The 19,649-nt window shown below is 41.9% G+C and overlaps 1 protein-coding gene across 1 annotated transcript in view; it reads left to right on the top strand.

Annotated features, from left to right (window-relative positions):
- si:ch211-251b21.1 (glutamate receptor U1) overlaps positions 1-15,693 on the top strand; it is a 20,430-nt gene extending 4,737 nt beyond the window's left edge. The window contains exons 4-10 of the mRNA XM_003454239.5: positions 6,334-6,513; positions 7,081-7,304; positions 11,477-11,574; positions 12,710-12,927; positions 13,033-13,252; positions 14,918-15,168; positions 15,244-15,693. Of these exons, the coding sequence (XP_003454287.1) occupies positions 6,334-6,513; positions 7,081-7,304; positions 11,477-11,574; positions 12,710-12,927; positions 13,033-13,252; positions 14,918-15,168; positions 15,244-15,342 (1,290 nt within the window). The 3' untranslated portion in view covers positions 15,343-15,693. The remainder of the gene's footprint in view (positions 1-6,333; positions 6,514-7,080; positions 7,305-11,476; positions 11,575-12,709; positions 12,928-13,032; positions 13,253-14,917; positions 15,169-15,243) is intronic.
- Positions 15,694-19,649: the final 3,956 nt, after the last annotated feature.

The following is a 19,649-nucleotide window of genomic DNA, read 5'->3' as shown; positions in this document are numbered from 1 at the left end:
TCAAGGATCTTGGGGGAGAATACCAGGTTAGGTGATCAGCAAGATATATAAGGGCTTGGCCATGCAATGACTTAAAAACAAGTGTTAAGATCTCAAAGTCAATTCGAAAGCTGACTGGCAGCCAGTGTAGTGATGCAAGTATAGGAGATGTATGATCTCGCTTGCGTGTGCCAGTTAGAAGCTGTGCTGCAGCGTTTTGAACTAGCTGCAGTCGGCCAATTGATGAAGAGGTGACACCAGAGTAGAGACTGTTACAGAAGTCGAGGCGAGATGAGATGAAGGCATGGATCGCTTTCTCAAAATCTCTGAAACAGAGAAAAGGCTTAACTTTTGTAATTAGGCGAAGATGAAAGAAACTGGTTTTGACTACATTATTTATCTGTTTATCAAATGTTAAAGTGCTGTCAAAAATCACCCCTAAATTTCGTGCAAGGTAAATCAGTGAAACGAAATTCCATATTTTTAAAAAATAGATCCCAATGGGAGCATATAAATTGAAAAAAGGACTGGACCGAGGATAGAGCCCATGGGGGACCCCACAAAACAGGGTCGTCTTTGGAGACAATGTATCTCTGAATCTAACAGAGAAAGTACGATTAGAGAAGTAGGATTTAAACCATTCCAAAGCAAGCCCTTTTATTCCGGAACATTATTCCAGTCAAGAGATAAGAATCCTGTGATCTACTGTGTCAAAAGCAGCACTGAGGTCGAATAATATTAAAATAGCAGAGTCTCCCTAGTCGGTAAAAGTTAAAAGGTCATTAGAAACTTTTAAAAGAGCAGTTTCAGTGCTGTGATGGGTTTTAAAACCAGATTGGAATAGTTCACCAATGTCATGTTGGTCTAAAAAGGTCTGGAGCTGCGGAAGGACAATTTTCTCCAGAACTTTTGACAAAAAGGACAATTTAGAGATTGGGCGGTAATTTGATAGAACTGTTGAGTCCAGGTTCTGCTTTTTAAGGATGGGTTCCACCACAGCGTGTTTAAAATCAGAGGGAACAGACCCAGACTGAAGACTGCAATTGAAATTAGAAGGCAGACATGTACCAACAGTGTCAAAAACATCTTTCAGTAACCTGGGTGGAATGATATCCAGGGTACATTTTGAAAGTGTTAAGTTTCTGACTACTACATTAAGTAATGAAAGGGATACTGGCTCGAAGTGATCAAAAACAGCCAAGGTTGGAGTGTAAACACCTGGGTCAGAAATGGGAGGAATAATGTGGGATCTAATATCTACAATTTTATTAATGAAGAATTTCATTAGATTCTCACTTGTTATGTTCACTGCTATATGAGGATCAGCAGTGGGAGGATTAAGAACTGAGTTTATAATACCAAATAAAATCCGAGGTTTATGACAGTTGTTGGACACGATCTTGGAAAAGTATTTTGTTTTAGCTGCTCTTACAGCTTCCTGGTAACTTAACAGGGATTCTCTAAGTGCCTCAAATGACACTTGGAGACGGTCCTTTTTCCACTTTCTTTCCGCTTTCCTACATGCCCGTCTGCGTTCCCTGGTGTCATTATTTAACCATGGTTGGGTTTTAGGTTTTAGATACCTAGTGGTCAGTGTTGGGGAGTAACGGAATACATGTACCGCCGTTACGTATTTAGAATACAAAATATGAGTAACTGTATTCCGTTACAGTTACCGTTTAAAAAGGTGGTATTCAGAATACAGTTACTTTGTTGAAATAAATGGATTACATGGCGGTACTTTCCTGTTTCATATTGTCGCGGGTCAGGATTATTTGGGTTTGTTTGACAGCTATGTTCTGTTGTTCCAGGCGGCAGCGTTACGGTTGCCATGGTTACAGGGTGACGCGCTCTCTCTCTGCGTGTTTCCTGGGTGAGAGAGCGCTTTTTTGTTGTTGTTGTTGTGCTAAGCTAAAAGGCAGAATGCTACAGGCATGGCCCTAAAGAATGTAGCATGATGGGCAGTGTAGTCCGTGCTGCAGGGAGAATGGACTACCATACACGTTATGTGTCTGTGAGCGAGGGAGTTATTGCACCTAGCACCTACCACTGTTACCTTCACCATTCACATCTTCTCCAACTCTTCCCTGAGCCCTTGGTACTTCTCCAGTTTCTCATGTTCCTTCTTCCTGATGTCATTCTGAACCGCTACATCGATCACTACGGCCGTCTTCTTCCGCTTGTCTACCACCACTATGTCCGGTTGGTTAGCCACCACTATTTTGTCTGTCTGTATCTGGAAGTCCCACAGGATCTTGGCTCGGTCATTCTCCACCACCCTAGGGGGCGTCTCCCATTTTGACCTCGGGACTTCCAGGCCATACTCGGCACAGATGCCTGCCTGCTAGCATCTTGCACCCTGTTGTTATGTGCTGGATTGTCTCAGGGGCATCTTTACACAGCCTGCACCTGGGGTCTTGCCTAGTGTGATAGACCCCAGCCTCTATGGATCTTGTGCTTGGAGCTTGTTCCTGTGCTGCCATGATTAGTGCCTCTGTGCTATCTTTCAGTCCAGCTTTGTCCAGCCACTGGTAGGATTTCTGGATGTCAGCCACCTCTGCTATCTGCTGATGATACATACCGTGCAGGGGCCTGTCCTTCCACGATGGTTCCTCCTCTATCTTGGGTTTCTGCTGCCTGAGGTAATCACTGAGCATGCGGTCGGTTGGGGTCATCTTCCTGATGTATTCATGGATGTTCGTTGTCTCATCCTGGACTGTGGTGCTGACACTCACCAGTCCCCGGCCTCTTTCATTCCTCTTAGCATACAGCCTCAGGGTGCTGGACTTGGGGTAAAACTCTCCATGCATGGTCAGGAGCTTCCTGGTCTTTATGTCAGTGACTTCTGTCTCCTCCTTTGGCCAGCTTATTATCCCAGCAGGGTACCTGATCATGGGCAAGGCGTAGGTGTTGATTGCGCGGATCTTGTTCTTACTGTTCAGTTGACTCCTCAGGACTTTCCCAACCTGTTCATGGTTCCCATTTGCCTGTGTGATCCCCAGGTACTTGTAGCTGTCTTCTATGTCTACAATGTTACCTTCTGGTTGTTCAATCCCCTCAGTTCTGACTACCTTCTCTCTCTTTGATATCACCCAACTACATTTCTCCAGTCTGAATGACATTTCGATGTCATTGCTGTATATCCTGGTGACATGGATCGATGTCTCGTTCTCTCTTGGCATACAGCGGGATGTCATCCATGTACAGGAGGTGGCTGACAATTGCTGACATAGTCGGTATCCGTAGCCAATCTTGTCAATGATCTCACTGAGGGGATTCAGGCCTGTGCAGAACAGCAGTGGGGACAGAGCATCTCCTTGGTAGATCCCGCACTTGATGGTGACTTGTGCTATGGTCTTGAAGTTGGCCTCTAGAGTGGTTCGCCACATCCACATTGAGTTCCTGATAAAGGCTCTTAGGGTCCCGTTGATCTTGTATAGGTCTGGGCATTCTACGATCCAGGTGTGGGGCATTGAGTCATAGGCCTTCTTGTAATCAATCCAGGCACTGCACAGGTTTGTCAGCCTGGTCTTGCAGTCTCGGCTGACTGCTCGGTCTACCAGTAGCTGGTCTTTTGCTCCTCTGGTATTCTTGCCAATTCCTTTCTGTGCCCCGCTCATGTATTGAGCAATGTGCCTGTTCATCTTAGCCGCCAGATGCCTGACAGGAGCTTCCAGCAGGTTATTGGCCAGTAGTTAGATGGGACTTGTCCCTTCTGGGAGTCCTTGGGGATCAGAACCTTCTGGCTTTGTGTTAGCCATTCTGGGTGTCTCGACTAGCAGCTGGTTCATTTGTGCTCCCAGACGCTTGGATGGTTGTATGGAGAACAGCTGCTTTATTCTCCTACCTTCAGTCTCCCTGGTATACCTCTTCAAGTGGCTGGCCAAGGCTCTGAGTCGTTGCTTGGCAGTTTCCAAGGCCTCAGGTATGGACAGCTTTCTGTACTTTTTAGGCACCTTCTTTGTCGCACCTTTCTGCAGGTCTGATAGTTGGCTAACCTCCGTCCGTACTACCTTGATCTTAGCCTCTAGTCTCCTTCTCCATGGAGGTTAATGCTCCTTGTGGCTGTTCAACTTGTAGCCAAGCATCTCCCTGATCACTGCTGCCAAAGTGTAGATCACCTGGTTAGTCTCAGTAATGGTGGTGGTAGGTATGGTCCGTAGTGCTGCATTTACATCATCCAGTAGATCTTCTGAGGGTACTTCACGTAGTCTTGGTAACCAGCTACGGAGGATCCAGGTTTCAAGCTTCGCCGTGATCCTGTCTTTCAGGTCAGTTCCTCTTGCACTCAATGATCCTTCTTCCATTGCACTTGGGCCTTGGTATATATATGTGGTAGGGTGCGAGTGTGTGCTTGTGTAGACACTAAAGCCGGTGTGCCAAAATGTCATACCAGGAGGTTCTTTAAATACAAGGGGGAGAAAGTTAATCAGAAACCCAAGGCACAGAGACTAAACAGGTCTAATCAGAAAAAGTTTATTCCCAGTGGAAGAAAGCAGGAATAAAACAACATTCTAAAAACTTATGCAATAAAATGTTCTTTTTACACTAAATTATAAAGCAAAGACTGAATAAAAGTGTCTTAAAAAATCTCCAAGAAGAATGTTCCTTATATCTAAGAGGGAAACAATTCCTCTTCTGGTGCTGAAACTGCGCCAGCCTAGTCCCAGAGAACAAGGAATCTCTTCTCGTTACTCTGTCTCTCCATTGAGCTTGTTGCACCACAACCCAGTTGTGGCCCACAACAGCACACAACTGAGTCCCTGGCTTGCCGCAACCATGGCTCTCCCCATGGCACCTCCCTGAAGTGTCATCTGTGAAGCTGGCCTGGCTAATCTCCATGGCGACCCTCCCCCCCAACAGGGCTGCACCTGACAAACAACAGTGGAAAACAGTACTTGCAAATGCAGACAGAGGTTCACCTGTGCCCTGCTGTTGATCACACACATTGTTCCCCACTGGTTGCCATTTCTGTCACTGGAAATGGAGTTTTAGAACATCCTGATAATAATGAATTACAGTAGTCCAGCCTAGAAGTAATAAATGCATGAACTATTTTTTCAGCATCACTCTGAGACAGGATATTGCTAATTTTAGACATATTGCACAAATGGAAGAAAGCAATCCTACATATTTGTTTATTATGTGCATTGAAGGAATGTGAAAATACATGCTATACCTTCTGATGATACTGCCTAAGGGAAGCAGGTATAATGTAATCAGAACCCTGTGGAACTCCATAATTAACCTTAGTGTGTGAAGAGGTCACGCAAACCATACCTACCAGTGGTCGCTCTAATGACCACTGGTAGTCATACAGCCTTGGATAAAGTAGAACTGGTACAGGGATGGGCCATCTGCCTGCACAGTGCTCTGTTGTCAGGAAGCAGTTTACAAAGTATGTCGCACAACCAGTCTTTGGACCCCTCTTGTTTATGCTGTTGTTGGTCCATCAGCCTGCCTTGAGAAATAAAGAGCAAATGTATCACCTACAAATAGCTCAAAAGATAACAAGTATTAAAAACAGTGAACAGTGTCCACAACAGCCACTGTCTATGCTTTTTTTTTTCTTCTTTTTTTTTCTCATGATTCACCCATTCCTGGCAATCTCTTGTAATCGCTTTATCTCCCGTCCATATTCTGGCCCACTTGTCACCCAGTCAACATTCAGGAGTCACTGACGTCTATCAAAGTTAGAATAAAAGTTATGTGAAAACCCCTCTCTCCTCTCTGTATGACTGAAATTGTATATGCAAACCAACACATTTGAGGGACTGTGAAACACAAAATCCAAGGCATAACACTATTAGTCTCATGGACCAGATTATATTTACTGTTGTTTACTCAAATCCTGTGCTCAACAACTGACTCCTGTGTTTCATTATATTTTTAATAAGGATTTAGAGGCACAGGATGTATCTATTGTTTGGAAGGATACTTTTTTAGTTCTGGTTCCTAAATCTAGTTATTTAAAAACTTTAAATGCACATAGACCAGTAGGCCTCACGTCAATTGTGATAAAATACTTAAAGTCAAAGAAAAGGTTAAGGGTGAAGTTAAGGGAAACTGAGGATGTGCTTGACTCCACACAGTTCATAAAGGAGTGAAAAATGTCAGATTAACCTTCTTGAACCTGACTGTTCAAAACTCAGAGTGAAAAGGTCCTCAAGTATTTCGGTGCAAAAAGTGAGACTGCCTTACACATAGCACTGTTTCCTTTAAACAGTCATTTACATACTACATTTTTAGGATTCAGAACTTAAAACTTTACACAAACTTCAAGTTGTAAGAGCAAGTTGATTTCCTTTAAGTTTAAAGTATGAATGATCCTCTTGCTGCCTTATGTTTTGTCAGGATGAACCATATGCCATGAGCAAGGGCTCTGAGCTAGAAGGCTACTGCATTGATCTGATCTCAGAGCTCTCCAAGAAGCTAGGCTTCAAGTACAACATGCATCTGGTCAAAGACAACCGCTATGGCGCCATGGATTCCAGCGGCAACTGGAATGGCATGATTGGTGAAGTCATCAGAGGGGTGAGTCATAGAGTTATAGTGCACTGAAACAACTCTACCTCAGTGTGTTACAGTATGTGAACACTGGAGTATGTGTCTTCAGTGTAATGTGTTTTGTTGCTCTTGTTAAATTAAGTTTGATACCCTCCTGTTCAACCTCAGACCTTGTTTTGATTTTTTGATGAATGTACACTTTAAATTTAATGCCACCTAATATTATGCATTATAGATTATCAGAGCCATAATGTTCTTTGCAATTTTACATTAATTACATTAATTGGCAAGATAACTCTTAAATTGTCAAAGTAATTTAATTTATACAGTGCCAAATCATAACAACTATTGCCTCAAAGCACTTTACATTGTAAGGTAAGAACATAAGCTGTTACCCTATTTGTGTAGCAGTGAGCATAGGGTTCTATATATATTTCAACATTTGTTATGATGTTTTGTGCTACTTACAAACAAATGCTGACCATAAATTATTTAAAATTGTTACTCCTTTCTATTTGTACTCACATTGTACAGAGTTTTAACTTTACTTTTTTCATTGATTGTGTCCCTGGTTTTTCATATGTTTTGCTTTAGGAGGCTGACCTGGCTGTGGCCCCGCTGACTGTCACTGCAGTCAGAGAGAGGTTTGTGGACATGACCACCCCCTTCATTCAAACTGGCCTCAGCTTCATTGTGCGCAAAGCAACAGATTCTGAAGACAGCACGTTCAGCCTGCTGGCGCCCTTCTCCACTGACATGTGGATTGGCATTATCATTGCTTTTCTGCTAACGGGTTTCTGCATATTCCTGGTGGGCAGGTCAGTGCAACAAAACATCCCTAAAACACTATTTTCTGATACTGTATAAGGCTGTCACAAAGAGGACAGTGGTTGCATTATCTGTTTTGTTATATATACACATCTCTCTCTCTCTTTCTCTCTCTCTCTCTCGCTCTCTGTATATTTTTATACATACACATATATATATATATATATATATTATATATATATATATATATATATATATATATATATATTATATATATATATATATATATATATATATATATATATATTATATATATATATATATATATACATATATATATATATATATACATATATATATACATATATATATATATATACATATATATATATATGTATATGTACATATACATATACATATATATATATACACACATATATATATATATATATATATATATATATATATATATATATATATATATATATATATATATATATACAGGGTGGGCCATTTATATGGATACACCATAATAAAATGGGAATGGTTGGTGATATTAAAGTCCTGTTTGTAGCACATTAGTATATGTGAGGGGGCAAACTCCTCAAGATGGGTGGTGACCATGGTGGCCATTTAGAAGTCGGCCATCTTGGATACAACTTTTGTTTTTTCAATAGGAAGAGGGCCATGTGACACATCAAACTTATTGGTAATGTCACAAGAAAAACAATGGTGTGCTTGGTTTCAACGTAACTTTATTCTTTCATGAGTTATTTACAAGTTTCTGACCACTTATAAAATGTGTTCAATGTGCTGCCCATTGTGTTGGATTGTCAATGCAACCCTCTTCTCCCACTCTTCACACACTGATAGCAACACCGCAGGAGAAATGCCAGCACAGGCATCCAGTATCCGTAGTTTCAGGTGCTGCACATCTCGTATCTTCACACCATAGACAATTGCCTTCAGATGACCCCAAAGATAAAAGTCTAAGGGGGTCAGATCGGGAGACCTTGGGGGCCATTCAACTGGCCCACGACGACCAATCCACTTTCCAGGAAACTGTTCATCTAGGAATGCTCGGACCTGGCACCATAACGTGGTGGTCCACCATCTTGCTGGAAAAACTCAGGGAACGTGCCAGCTTCAGTGCATAAAGAGGGAAACACATCATCGTGTAGCAATTGCAAATATCCAGTGGCCTTGAGGTTTCCATTGATGAAGAATGGACCCACTATCGTTGTACCCCATATACCACACCAAACCATCACTTTTGTTGTTCCAACAGTCTTGGAGGGATCCATCCAATGTGGGTTAGTGTCAGACCAATAGCGGTGGTTTTGTTTGTTAACTTCACCATTCACATAAAAGTTTGCCTCATCACTGAACAAAATCTTCTGCGTGAACTGAGGGTCCTGTTCCAATTTTTGTTTTGCCCATTCTGCAAATTCTGTGCGCCGATCTGGGTCATCCTCGTTGAGATGCTGCAGTAGCTGGAGTTTGTAAGGGTGCCATTTGTGAGTAGCTAATATCCGCCGAAGGGATGTTCGACTAATGCCACTCTCCAGTGACATGCGGCGAGTGCTACGCTGTGGGCTGAATGAAGCTAGGACAGCCACTGATGTTTCTTCATTAGTGACAGTTTTCTTGCGTCCACATTTTGGCAAATCCAACACTGAACCAGTTTCATGAAACTTAGCAAGCAGTTTGCTAACTGTAGCATGGGAGATGGGTGCTCTCGTAGGGTGTCTTGCATTGAAATCTGCTGCAATGACCCGGTTACTGCGTTCACCAGATATCAACACAATTTCGATCCACTCCTCACGTGTTAACCTCTTCGACATGTCAATGGCTGTGAACAAGGAGAAACTTGTAAATAACTCATGAAAGAATAAAGTTACGTTGAAACCAAGCACACCATTGTTTTTCTTGTGACATTACCAGTAAGTTTGATGTGTCACATGGCCCTCTTCCTATTGAAAAAACAAAAGTTGTATCCAAGATGGCCGACTTCTAAATGGCCACCATGGTCACCACCCATCTTGAGGAGTTTGCCCCCTCACATATACTAATGTGCCACAAACAGGACTTTAATATCACCAACCATTCCCATTTTATTACGGTGTATCCATATAAATGGCCCACCCTGTATATATATATATATATATATATATATATATATGTGTGTGGACGGTCAATCCTCCAAGCTCGGGTCCTCTACCAGAGGCCTGGGAGCTTGAGGGTCCTGCAGTATCTTAGCTGTTCCCAGGACTGCGCTCTTCTGGACAGAGATCTCCGATGTTGTTCCTGGGATCTGCTGGAGCCACTCGCCTAGCTTGGGAGTCACTGCACCGAGTGCTCCGATTACCACTGGGACCACCGTCACCTTCACCCTCCACATCTTCTCGAGCTCTTGAGGTTCCCTTCTGGTAGTTCGATCCCCTAAGTTCTTACTACCTTACCTCTCTTTTACATCATCCGACTACTCTCCTTTGTAGACCCTGCACTTGATGGTAACTTGTGCTATTGGCTTGAAGTAGGCCTCTAATATTCCCCTATGATGCCTGACAAGAGCTTCCATGTGGTACTGAGGCAGTTTATTGGTCGGTAGGACTGTCCGTGCTTGGGTTAGCCATATTGGGTGTCTCTCGTCAACTAGCAGCTGGTTCATTTGTGCTGCCAGACGCTCATGGAGTGCAGTCAGCTTACCTCAACTGGCTCCTTTCGATGTGAAGGAGCAGTGACTTTACTCTGATCCCCTCTCGGATGACTGAACTTCTCACCCCATCTCTAAGGGAGAGGCCAGCCACCCTTCAGAGGAAGCCCATTTCCACCGCTTGTATCCGCGATCTCGTTCTTTCGGTCACTACCCACAGTTTGTGACCATAGGTGAGCTAGGGATGGGATTCACTTTTACACTCAGCTCTCTCTTCAACACAACAGACCGGTGCAGTGTCCGCATCACTGCGGGCGCAGTACCAATCAGTCTGTTGACCTCCCGCTCCCTTCTCCCTTCACTCATGAACAAGACCCTGAGATACTTAAACTCCTCCATTTGGGGCAGGGTCTTGTCCCTGACCCGGAGTGGGCACTCCATCCATTTCCGGCTGAGGACCATGGCCTAAGATTTGGAGATGCTGATTCTCTTTCCCACCGCTTCACACTCTGCTGCGAACCGTTCTAGTGAGAGGGAGGCCATCACCCAAAGAAGCCAACAGGACCACATCATCCACGAAAAGCAGAGATGAGATTCTGAGACCACCCAAGTGAAAGCTTTTCTCCACTTGGCCATAAAGATAATGAACAGAATCTGTGACAGAGGTAGCCCTGGCGGAGCCCATCACCCACTAGGAATGAGTCCAACTTATTGTCGGCTGTGCGGACCAGGCTCTTGTAACGGTTGTATAAGGATCGAATGGCCCGTAGCAATGGGCCAAACACCCCATACTCTCGGAACACCTCCCACAGGACACTCCGAGGGACACGGTTGAATGCCTTCTCCAAGTCCACAAAACGCATGCAGACTGACTTATAATAAAGGCAACATGGATCAGCCACAACATTACCTTCCTGATAATGTGTAGGTCTTGTTCATGTTGCTCTTGAGGCATAGATAACTTCTGACTCTGCATTGGCACATTAGCTTTAGATCCTGTGGTGGGTTAAAAGGGCATCCTCTGTGGACCAGGCTTCTCTTGATACATCCCACTATGATTGCGACCCCAAATTTAGAGGCTTGACAATGCCCTGGACTCTTTATCATGTTTCTTCGGCCATTCCTGGGAAGTTTTTAATATTGCAGAGTGCTTGGGGGTGCTGGGGAAGGCCACTGTTGTCAGGTGTTGCTGTTATCATGATGATGGTTGGTTAAGCAAAAATATGCATGGATGATTACACTTCTATAAGAGAGCTACCACCTAGCCAACTCACAAGTACCTGTTTTACAAACCTGAATTTGACAACTATTGTCCCTATGAGGAATTGAACAAAACCAAAACCATCCTAAGTTACCAGCAAAACAAACTGTAAAATATATAAAAAATAATGTGACCTACATAAATACCAGCAGAACATCCTAGCAGAACACTGCAATGTTGCATTGTAACAGGATCGTCCATGTTGTTTTGTTCATCTCAATGATTTTGTTGTTGTGGTTGAATGTTGTATATACAATTGAATCTTGAATTACGTTATGAAAGCTTTCATTTGTTTTATCCTGCAGGATCAGTCCCAGTGAATGGGCTGAGCCAGACACTGAAGAACACAGTTTCACTTTGCTGCACAGCTTCTGGTACATCACAGGAGCTCTCACCCTGCAAGGTATTGCAGCAGTCCACTAAATTAAAACACAGAAATGCACTCTTCTGCTGCTTGCCACTTTCTACATGCCTTAAGACAAATATGTAGTAACATGTTTTTAATACTGTACACCGATCATTGTGTAATACCCAAAGAAAGAGATCAAATAAGGAAAATGAAAATGACAAGTTCCACATGCATAACAATTCAGTGTAGTATACTGAGACTTGTATCAATGTCTGCATATAGTCAACAACTGGATGTCAAGTAAAATAAAGAAGATACAATTCGATAGTATTATGTGTATATGTGTGATGGCTGTAGTGCAGGAGGTAGACCACATCATCAACTAATCAGAAGGTTGGTGGTTTAATCCCTGGCTACTCCAGTCAGAGTGCCAAAGTATCCTTGGGCAAGTTAGATAGAAAAATGTGCTTGCATGAATGAGTGAATGAGGCAAGTTGTTGGAAGTGCTTTGGATGCATAAGTTGAGTACAAAAGTGCTCTCTAAAAAATCAGTCAATTCACCATCTACTTTTCATTTCCACAATGAGCTGGGGTTATTTTATTAATAAGAAACTGCAAATAAAGTTTGCATTGAAAAATAAAGCTGTCTTCATATAAACTGCTTACGAATAACTAAAAGGAGTAGTTTGGATGCCCCCTTTTCTTGTTTTTCTCAAGTTTATTTGACATGTAAAAACTTCACAGTAGCTTTAACACTTCTTTTCTCTTTGTCTATTTCCACGACTTCCTTATTTGGACTTCTGGAATCTCGTCTGTAAAAGGAGTTTTCAGTTTTTTATACACAAGCATTCACTCTTCATGTTGCTCTCAGTAATTATTTGATTGGCTATGTAGTGAATAGTGAAGAGATACAGTGCACATGACTAATCTGTGTATATACACTGACGACTGTAAAGACAAAAGGAAAAAGCTGCGCTTTTTAAAATAACCCTGCTGTAAATATGGGAGAATTGAGTAAAACAGCATAAAAATATCAGTTGAAAATATATATTTCAAGTAGCTGAACATGAAGAGTAGGCTCTGTTTGAATAATTTAAATACATTATTTTCTGTTGAAACTGCAACTCTGTTTCTTGGTTGATTTGTTTGTCACCTGCTGACAGCTTGACCACTTTCTTTGTCCTCTCAGGAGCCGGTCCTCACCCTAAGGCATTGTCTGGACGTGTAGTCAGTGCCATCTGGTGGCTGTTTTCTGTACTGCTGCTTGCCTGCTACCTCTGCAACTTAAAGTCTGCGTTGAACTCCAACAGCAAACACATCTCCATTAAGAGCTTTGCAGACCTGGCTAACCAGGATGTAATCAATTACGGCACAATTGAATCTGGATCTACTATGCTCTTCTTTAAGGCATGATCAGTTACTCCTAGTTAGCATTCATAGTCATTACTGCTGCTACATAACATATGGGAAAGGTTGAATAAACATAATAAATATTTTACTTTACTTTCCTAGAATTCCAACAACCCTGTGTACCGGCGTATCTACCAGCACATGGAGCGTAAGAAAAGCTATGTGTCCAACGCGGAAGAGGGTATACGCCGCACACAGGAAGGAAACTTTGCATTTATTGGTGAAGCAGTGTCCTTGGACTTGGCAGTGGCTCGGTACTGTAAACTGACCCGTTCACCAGAGGTCATCTCTATGCGGTCCTACGCCATAGCAGCACCTCTAGGTGAGTTGCTTGGATCTGTCAGGATGCTGCTTTCTTTCATTTTTCAGTTTCTCAGTTTATTAAACCTGTTTTCTTAAGTTAAGTTAGTTCAACCAAAAGCATGTGAACTTCCTTTTTAAAACATTAAAACATACTTAAAATTACTGTCTTCTTTTTATGTTTATTTGATTGTTCTAAATTAGATTTTAGGCAGGATGGGATGGGGTCTCTACTACAATATAACATACTTTTATTTTTAAAAATTAAGTCCCTTATAAAAATCATCCAGTATGCTCCGATTGGGCACCTGGTCTAACGAAACCATGGTTACTTACAAACACCAATAATAGAAATTATTTTAAAAATGAAAGAAAGAATGAAGACTGGCTCCAAAAACAATCAATCCCAATAGAACCATGTTAAAATTCATAGTTGATGTGGGGGGAAAACTGATAGAGCATAGTGCAATATCTGGCTTGGTGATATTGTATCAATACAGGGACACCAAAAGTTGATATTTTATGAAATACATTAAAATACTCTGGGAATACTACAAACAAGAGAGTTCATATCACTACTTCCCTCCTTAGACAATCTTAGCAGAGCAGATTCACATTTAATTGACTGAACTGAAAAAACATTGGACACACCTAGCGTTACAAAGCTACCTCCTAGTTCAGAGGGAGCTACTGGCTCAGTCACAAGTAAAAATAGGACAGCAACTCCTTGCATCTGTCTTATGGCAACATTTATGGCAGATTTTATTGTCAGTGTGTGTATACTCAACAGTTTCACTTTGTTTTCACTTTGTTTTTTGGGGGTTTTGTTTCAAAGTTGAGACAATTTTATCTGATTGAATAAAATCAGTATTGACAGAGAGAGGTGGCTGAGGTAGATCAGGTCATCTGCTAATCGGAAGGTTGGTGGTTTGATTCCTGGCTGCTCAGGTCTGCAGGCCAAATATCCTCGGGTAAGATCAGTGTGAATGTGTGGATTCTTACAAAGCACTTAAGCATAGAAAAAGTGCTTGTATGAATCGATGAATGATGTATGGAAGTGCTTTGGGTCCATTAGCATTTACAGTTTAACCCTCTGGGTCATAGATATACCTTTAAAATTAATTCACCTTAAAGAATTGACTGACTGTATAGGTAGGTTTTGGTTTTGACATAGTGTATTACCCAAAAATCACACAAAAACCAAACAAAAAAAGATTGATTTCTTACTATGAAAACCACAAACATGTTTAACAAATCTTTTTCCCTTCAGCCATTAAATGGAGCTTTCCAGTTGCCTCCACACTCCTCTCCCGTCCCAGGCATCACTAAAAAAGGGAAAAAAGTTCATTTGCCTGATTACCTCCACCTGGACCTCACCCTCAGTGGCACTGCCCCTCGAGTCCGCTGCACCACCCCTCCCCTGCAGCGGAGACAAAGACCGGGCAATGGCATTTTTTAAATAACTATTTACAAAACAATCAGGTGTCACAAAAAGATTCCACCCAAATGATTTGTGCCACTCCAAAAGGTAGTTCCTGTCTGCCACAAGCTCTGTCATAAGTAGAAAAACTAAACTGTAAAGGTGGTGAGTTGTGCCACTGTGGGAAATGGTAAACACTTATGGTAATGGGGTGAGACATTCAGAAATCTCTTTCTTCACTCAAATCGCATGTTTATTTCCTGCTAGGATCCCCACTGGTGAAGAATCTAACTGTTGCCATCCTCCAGCTCAGTGAGTCTGGTGAGCTAACATACCTGCGTGAGAAGTGGTGGGCCAGCAGCTGTGTTGGCACTGGTGGAGCCCACATCTCTGAGGCCCTGCAACCCTATGACTTACGGGGCCTGTTCCTCCTCCTGGGACTGGGTCTGGGCATTGGGCTCCTGCTAGCCCTGCTGGAGCTCTTATCAAGGGCCCACAACCAAGCTAAGGATGGCAAGGTAGGAAAGAATATCACAATGTAATCATGGCATGGAATGTTTCTATCCTGTAACATTTCTTCTGTTCTTTGACAGAAATCCTGCTGCTTGGTGTTGACATCAGAGCTGAACCGGAGGTTTGGCAGTGGAGGGGAGAGCACAGAGAACGACACCTCAGACAAAAGCAAAGCCTAAAGAAGAAGCACCACGTTGTCAGTTGATAAGATAGTGTTAGAGAAGTGAACAAGCTGAAAGCTTTCTGTATTTCCCTAGTAACAGTCGCATATTGTGTTGTATTTCAGTGGGTTTTATACTTTGGTGCCCAGTTTGAACAACTACCAGCAGCAGCATATTAAGCACCAAACCCACGGGTATATTTCAGACTTAATATTATAATCAATCTGTCTTGTTAGCTGTTTAGCGTTGTTTTATTATCACATATTTACATCTCACTTCTAACACCTGAAGTTCTTCTGTCACACTTGTAACCTGGTCTTACCATTTGCTTGTATATTCCAAATAAATACTCCAATATCCTGCCTGCTATGTTTTTGAGTGTATATAACTTTATTGTTCATTGTACAGAGGAGTTTCATTTATTAGAGCAAACATTAACAACACCTAGGGCCTGTACTAACAACATCCAGGACGTCCAGCCTTTCCTCATCTTCATCCAGCACATGAGAGGCAATATTAAAAGAAAATGAAACAAACAGAGAGCCTGAGCCTTGAACCTCGGTCAAAAAAATGACCACGATAAGGCTTGGGAACCTAGAAGGGAAAAAATTCTGAGCATTTTATTTTTTCTGTTGGCTGGCACCACAAATAAAACCCTGGGACACCATCACACCACTAGTACAAACACAAAAACATCAAGTTACAAAAACAGAGAGAGAGGAGGAGAGAAATCCCCACAGACCCCGACACCTGACCCAGAGGCAGAGGTCACTGGCACAGGCCTTAGAGTACAGCAGATGACATCCAAGACGATAAGAGGGGTGAAAGTGATATTTTATTTGTCTTTCACTTTAGTTCATATAAGTGCAATGGCTCATTTGTTACTGTAGCTGACTCAAAAAGTAAAATTTTAGACTTCTGTGTAACCTTTACTGCCAGAGGACGATATGTGGTCATAGTCGCTCCAAGACTGTAAGATCAGTAACTACTAAACTAAATTAAATAATAAAATACTAATAGATTGTAGTGTGAAATAATCGACACCTGAAATGGTTTCCAACAGTCTTGAAGGAGTTCCCAGAGATGCTGAGCACCTGTTTCCCCTTTGCCTTCACTCTGCGCTCCATCTCATCCCAAACCATCTCCACTGGGTTTAGGTCAGGTGACTGTGGAGGCCAGGCCATCTGGTGCAGCACTCCATCACTCTCCTTCTTGGTCAGACAGCCCTGACACAGCCTGGAGGGTTTGGGGTCATTGTGCTGTTGAAAAATCAATGATGGGATGGCATGTTGCTGCAGGATGCTGTGGTAGCCATGATGCTTCAGCGTGGCTTCAGTTTTGAATAAATCCCCAACAGTGTCACCAGCAAAGCCCCCCCACACCATCACACCTCCTCCTCCATGCTTCACAGTGGAAACCCTGCATGTAGACACCATCAGTTCACCTTTGTGGAACCAAACATCTCAGATTTGGACTCATCAGACCAAAGCACAGATTTCCACTGGCCTAATGTCCATTCTTTGTGTTTCTTGGCCCAAACAAATCTCTTCTGCTTGTTGCTTTTCCTCAGTCGTGGTTTCTTAGCAGCTATTTGACCATAAAGGCCTGATTCACACAGTCTCCTCTGAACAGCTGATGTAGAGATGTGTCTGCTACTGGAACTATGTGGCCAAGGGTTTGCATCGCTGTCAACAAAGCAAAGGGTAGCAGTGTTAGAAATCTAACCCTAATGATGTTGTGAGCCCTGGTAAGGTAGTGCTTTATTGCAATGTCCTTAATCGGAGAGAGTGAAGTCCCGATCATTTATGCTGTTGTCCTCACCACTGCCTGCAGTGATTTCCAGTCAGAGGCACTGCGGGCTCCCGACCAGAATGAGAAGTGGTACATCAGAATACATTCTATTTCCTAACTGAATGGTGTAGCTTTTGAGAAGAGAAACTAATTCCTCAGGATCACGATGCACTACTTTGGTGAAAAAACAATGCAGCAACAATTCCCTCAGGACAGTTACTAAGTCATAGCTGACGTGCAATAAAAAGGAAAAATGTGAACATGATACTGTTCCTGAACAAAAACCTCTAAACAAAACCTCTGTTCTTCACTATTTGGTGTTTTGTTTGAAGTATTTTTTTAAAGCCAAAACAAATAGCTGAGTGAAAGGGAGAACATTTGTTTTATATTTGTATTGTATTACCTAAACAGTTATTCTACCTACTGCTCTGCTTTTGTTGCTATACTTAAACAAAAAACCTAAAGTAAGATAACAAAGTATTTTATATTTACTTAAAAACTTTGCCCAAATTCTGTCCTGGCTTTGATCTAATTTATAATCCAAGGTAAAGAAACCCACTTTAATATATTCTAAATACACTGGATACTACCTGCACAGTACCAATCATTAGAAAAGTCATAGTGAGCATTAAACAGCTACAGAACCTGTTAAAAGTTTTTTTTTAAAGTAAATAATAAACTTATTAAACAAAATAAACAAAAATTAACTGTTGTAGTGACAAAAAAGGATTCTTTAAAAAACATTCTCACTTAATTAAGAATTGACTATACATTGACTTTAATGTGCAATATTTTTATCTTTATTTTTATTTATTTGCTGAGTAGGGAAGTCTGTGAACACAAATTACACTTTAATTTAACATTTTATGATCCTGTTTGTTTACTGATGGAGCCAGAAAAGCAAAGAAAAAAGAAGTAAAATCTATCAACATCACTTTAAACATAAATCTGTAAAAGAAAAGTCTGGACTGAGTTTGCCTGTCTGTATATGTGTGTGAAAGACTGCTGTAGAAAAAAGTTAAAAATTCTAACTTTCAGCACTGAAAGTTAAGTATTAATAGTATAATTAAGATAATATATTAATTAATTAATATTAATTAAGATAGTATAATCTGAATGCTTAAACCCTAACTGTGATTCTTATAGCACAATTTCTAAAACTATTAATACTTATAGCAAAACCACTCACTGAGTTTGCAAAACTAAAAGCACAAACACTGCTTTGCACTCAGTTTGCCATTTTGTAACACACACTTTGCAAAACTGTAGGCACAATCCACTGCACAGCACTCTTTTTGCAGAACTGTAAACACAACTCACTGCTTTACACTCAATTACCAAATTTCCAACAAACTCCTAGCAAAACTATACACATGTATGGCTATCATTAACACTATTTTGCCAACTGTCTGGCACACTGTCACATGTGAAAACTGTTTTAGATAATTAGTCCACTTTGCTGTCTACGTGGAGTACAATGGAAGGAGCAGCAAGAGTGAGAAGAGTGAGAATCAGAGGAGGCCGAGGGAGAGGACGTGGAGGTGAAGAAGTTGGAGGAAGAGGACGTGGAGGAGCAAGAAGAGGACGAGGAGGGGAAAGAGGAAGGGTAAGAAGAGTAAGGAACAGAATAACTGATGACATCAGAGCTACAATAGTGGACCATGTCATCAACCATGGGATGACCCTGAGGGAAGCTGGCCAACGGGTTCAGCCTAAACTGAGCCGCTACACTGTGGCAGGCATCATTAGGACATTTCGAAATGAGAATCGGTAAGTACTTTGTAGCACGGCCATACTCTAATGAGAAACACAACAGTACCATACATGCAAAAATACTGAAATTATTACTTTACAGAATTGCTAGACGTCCAGATGTTGGGGGCAGAGGCAGAATGTTCACTCCAGAGCAAGAGACCCATATAGTGAACATGGTGATTGCCAATAATGCAATAAGACTGCGTGAAATACAGCAGCGCATAATTGATAATGACACCATCTTTCAAAATATACACAGTGCAAGCATTTCTGCACTGAGTCGTGTACTTGCCCGCCACAGAATAAGAATGAAGCAAATTTACAGAGTTCCTTTCGAGAGAAACACAGAACGTGTAAAGCAACTGCGATATGACTATGTGCAGGTAAGCTAGTGTCATTGGTTCTGAATGTGGAAGTGCATACTGTAGTGCTGTGCATGGGCCTGATGTGTTGGATTTGTTTTGTCTTGTCCAGAGGGAAGGAATATTATTGAACACCGTGCCATCATCAATGTCCCAGGACAACGTGGTGGTAACATAACCATGTGTGCAGCTATAAGTCAAAATGGTGTTGTTCACCATCATGCAACCATAGGCCCATACAACACTGCACACATTATTACATTCCTGGACACCTTACATGACATGCTCACTGTTCAGAGACCAGAGCAGACCAGATATGTCATCATATGGGACAATGTTAGTTTCCATAGGGCTGCTTTGGTCCGCAGCTGGTTTACAGACCACCCATCCTTCACTGTACTCATCCTCCCCCCATAC

The sequence above is a fragment of the Oreochromis niloticus genome, linkage group LG20, assembly GCF_001858045.2.
Source record: "Oreochromis niloticus isolate F11D_XX linkage group LG20, O_niloticus_UMD_NMBU, whole genome shotgun sequence".
In the NCBI taxonomy this organism is placed as follows: Eukaryota; Metazoa; Chordata; class Actinopteri; order Cichliformes; family Cichlidae; genus Oreochromis; species Oreochromis niloticus.
Note: the sequence above shows the minus strand (reverse complement) of the source record. Positions and strands in the feature narration are given on the sequence as shown.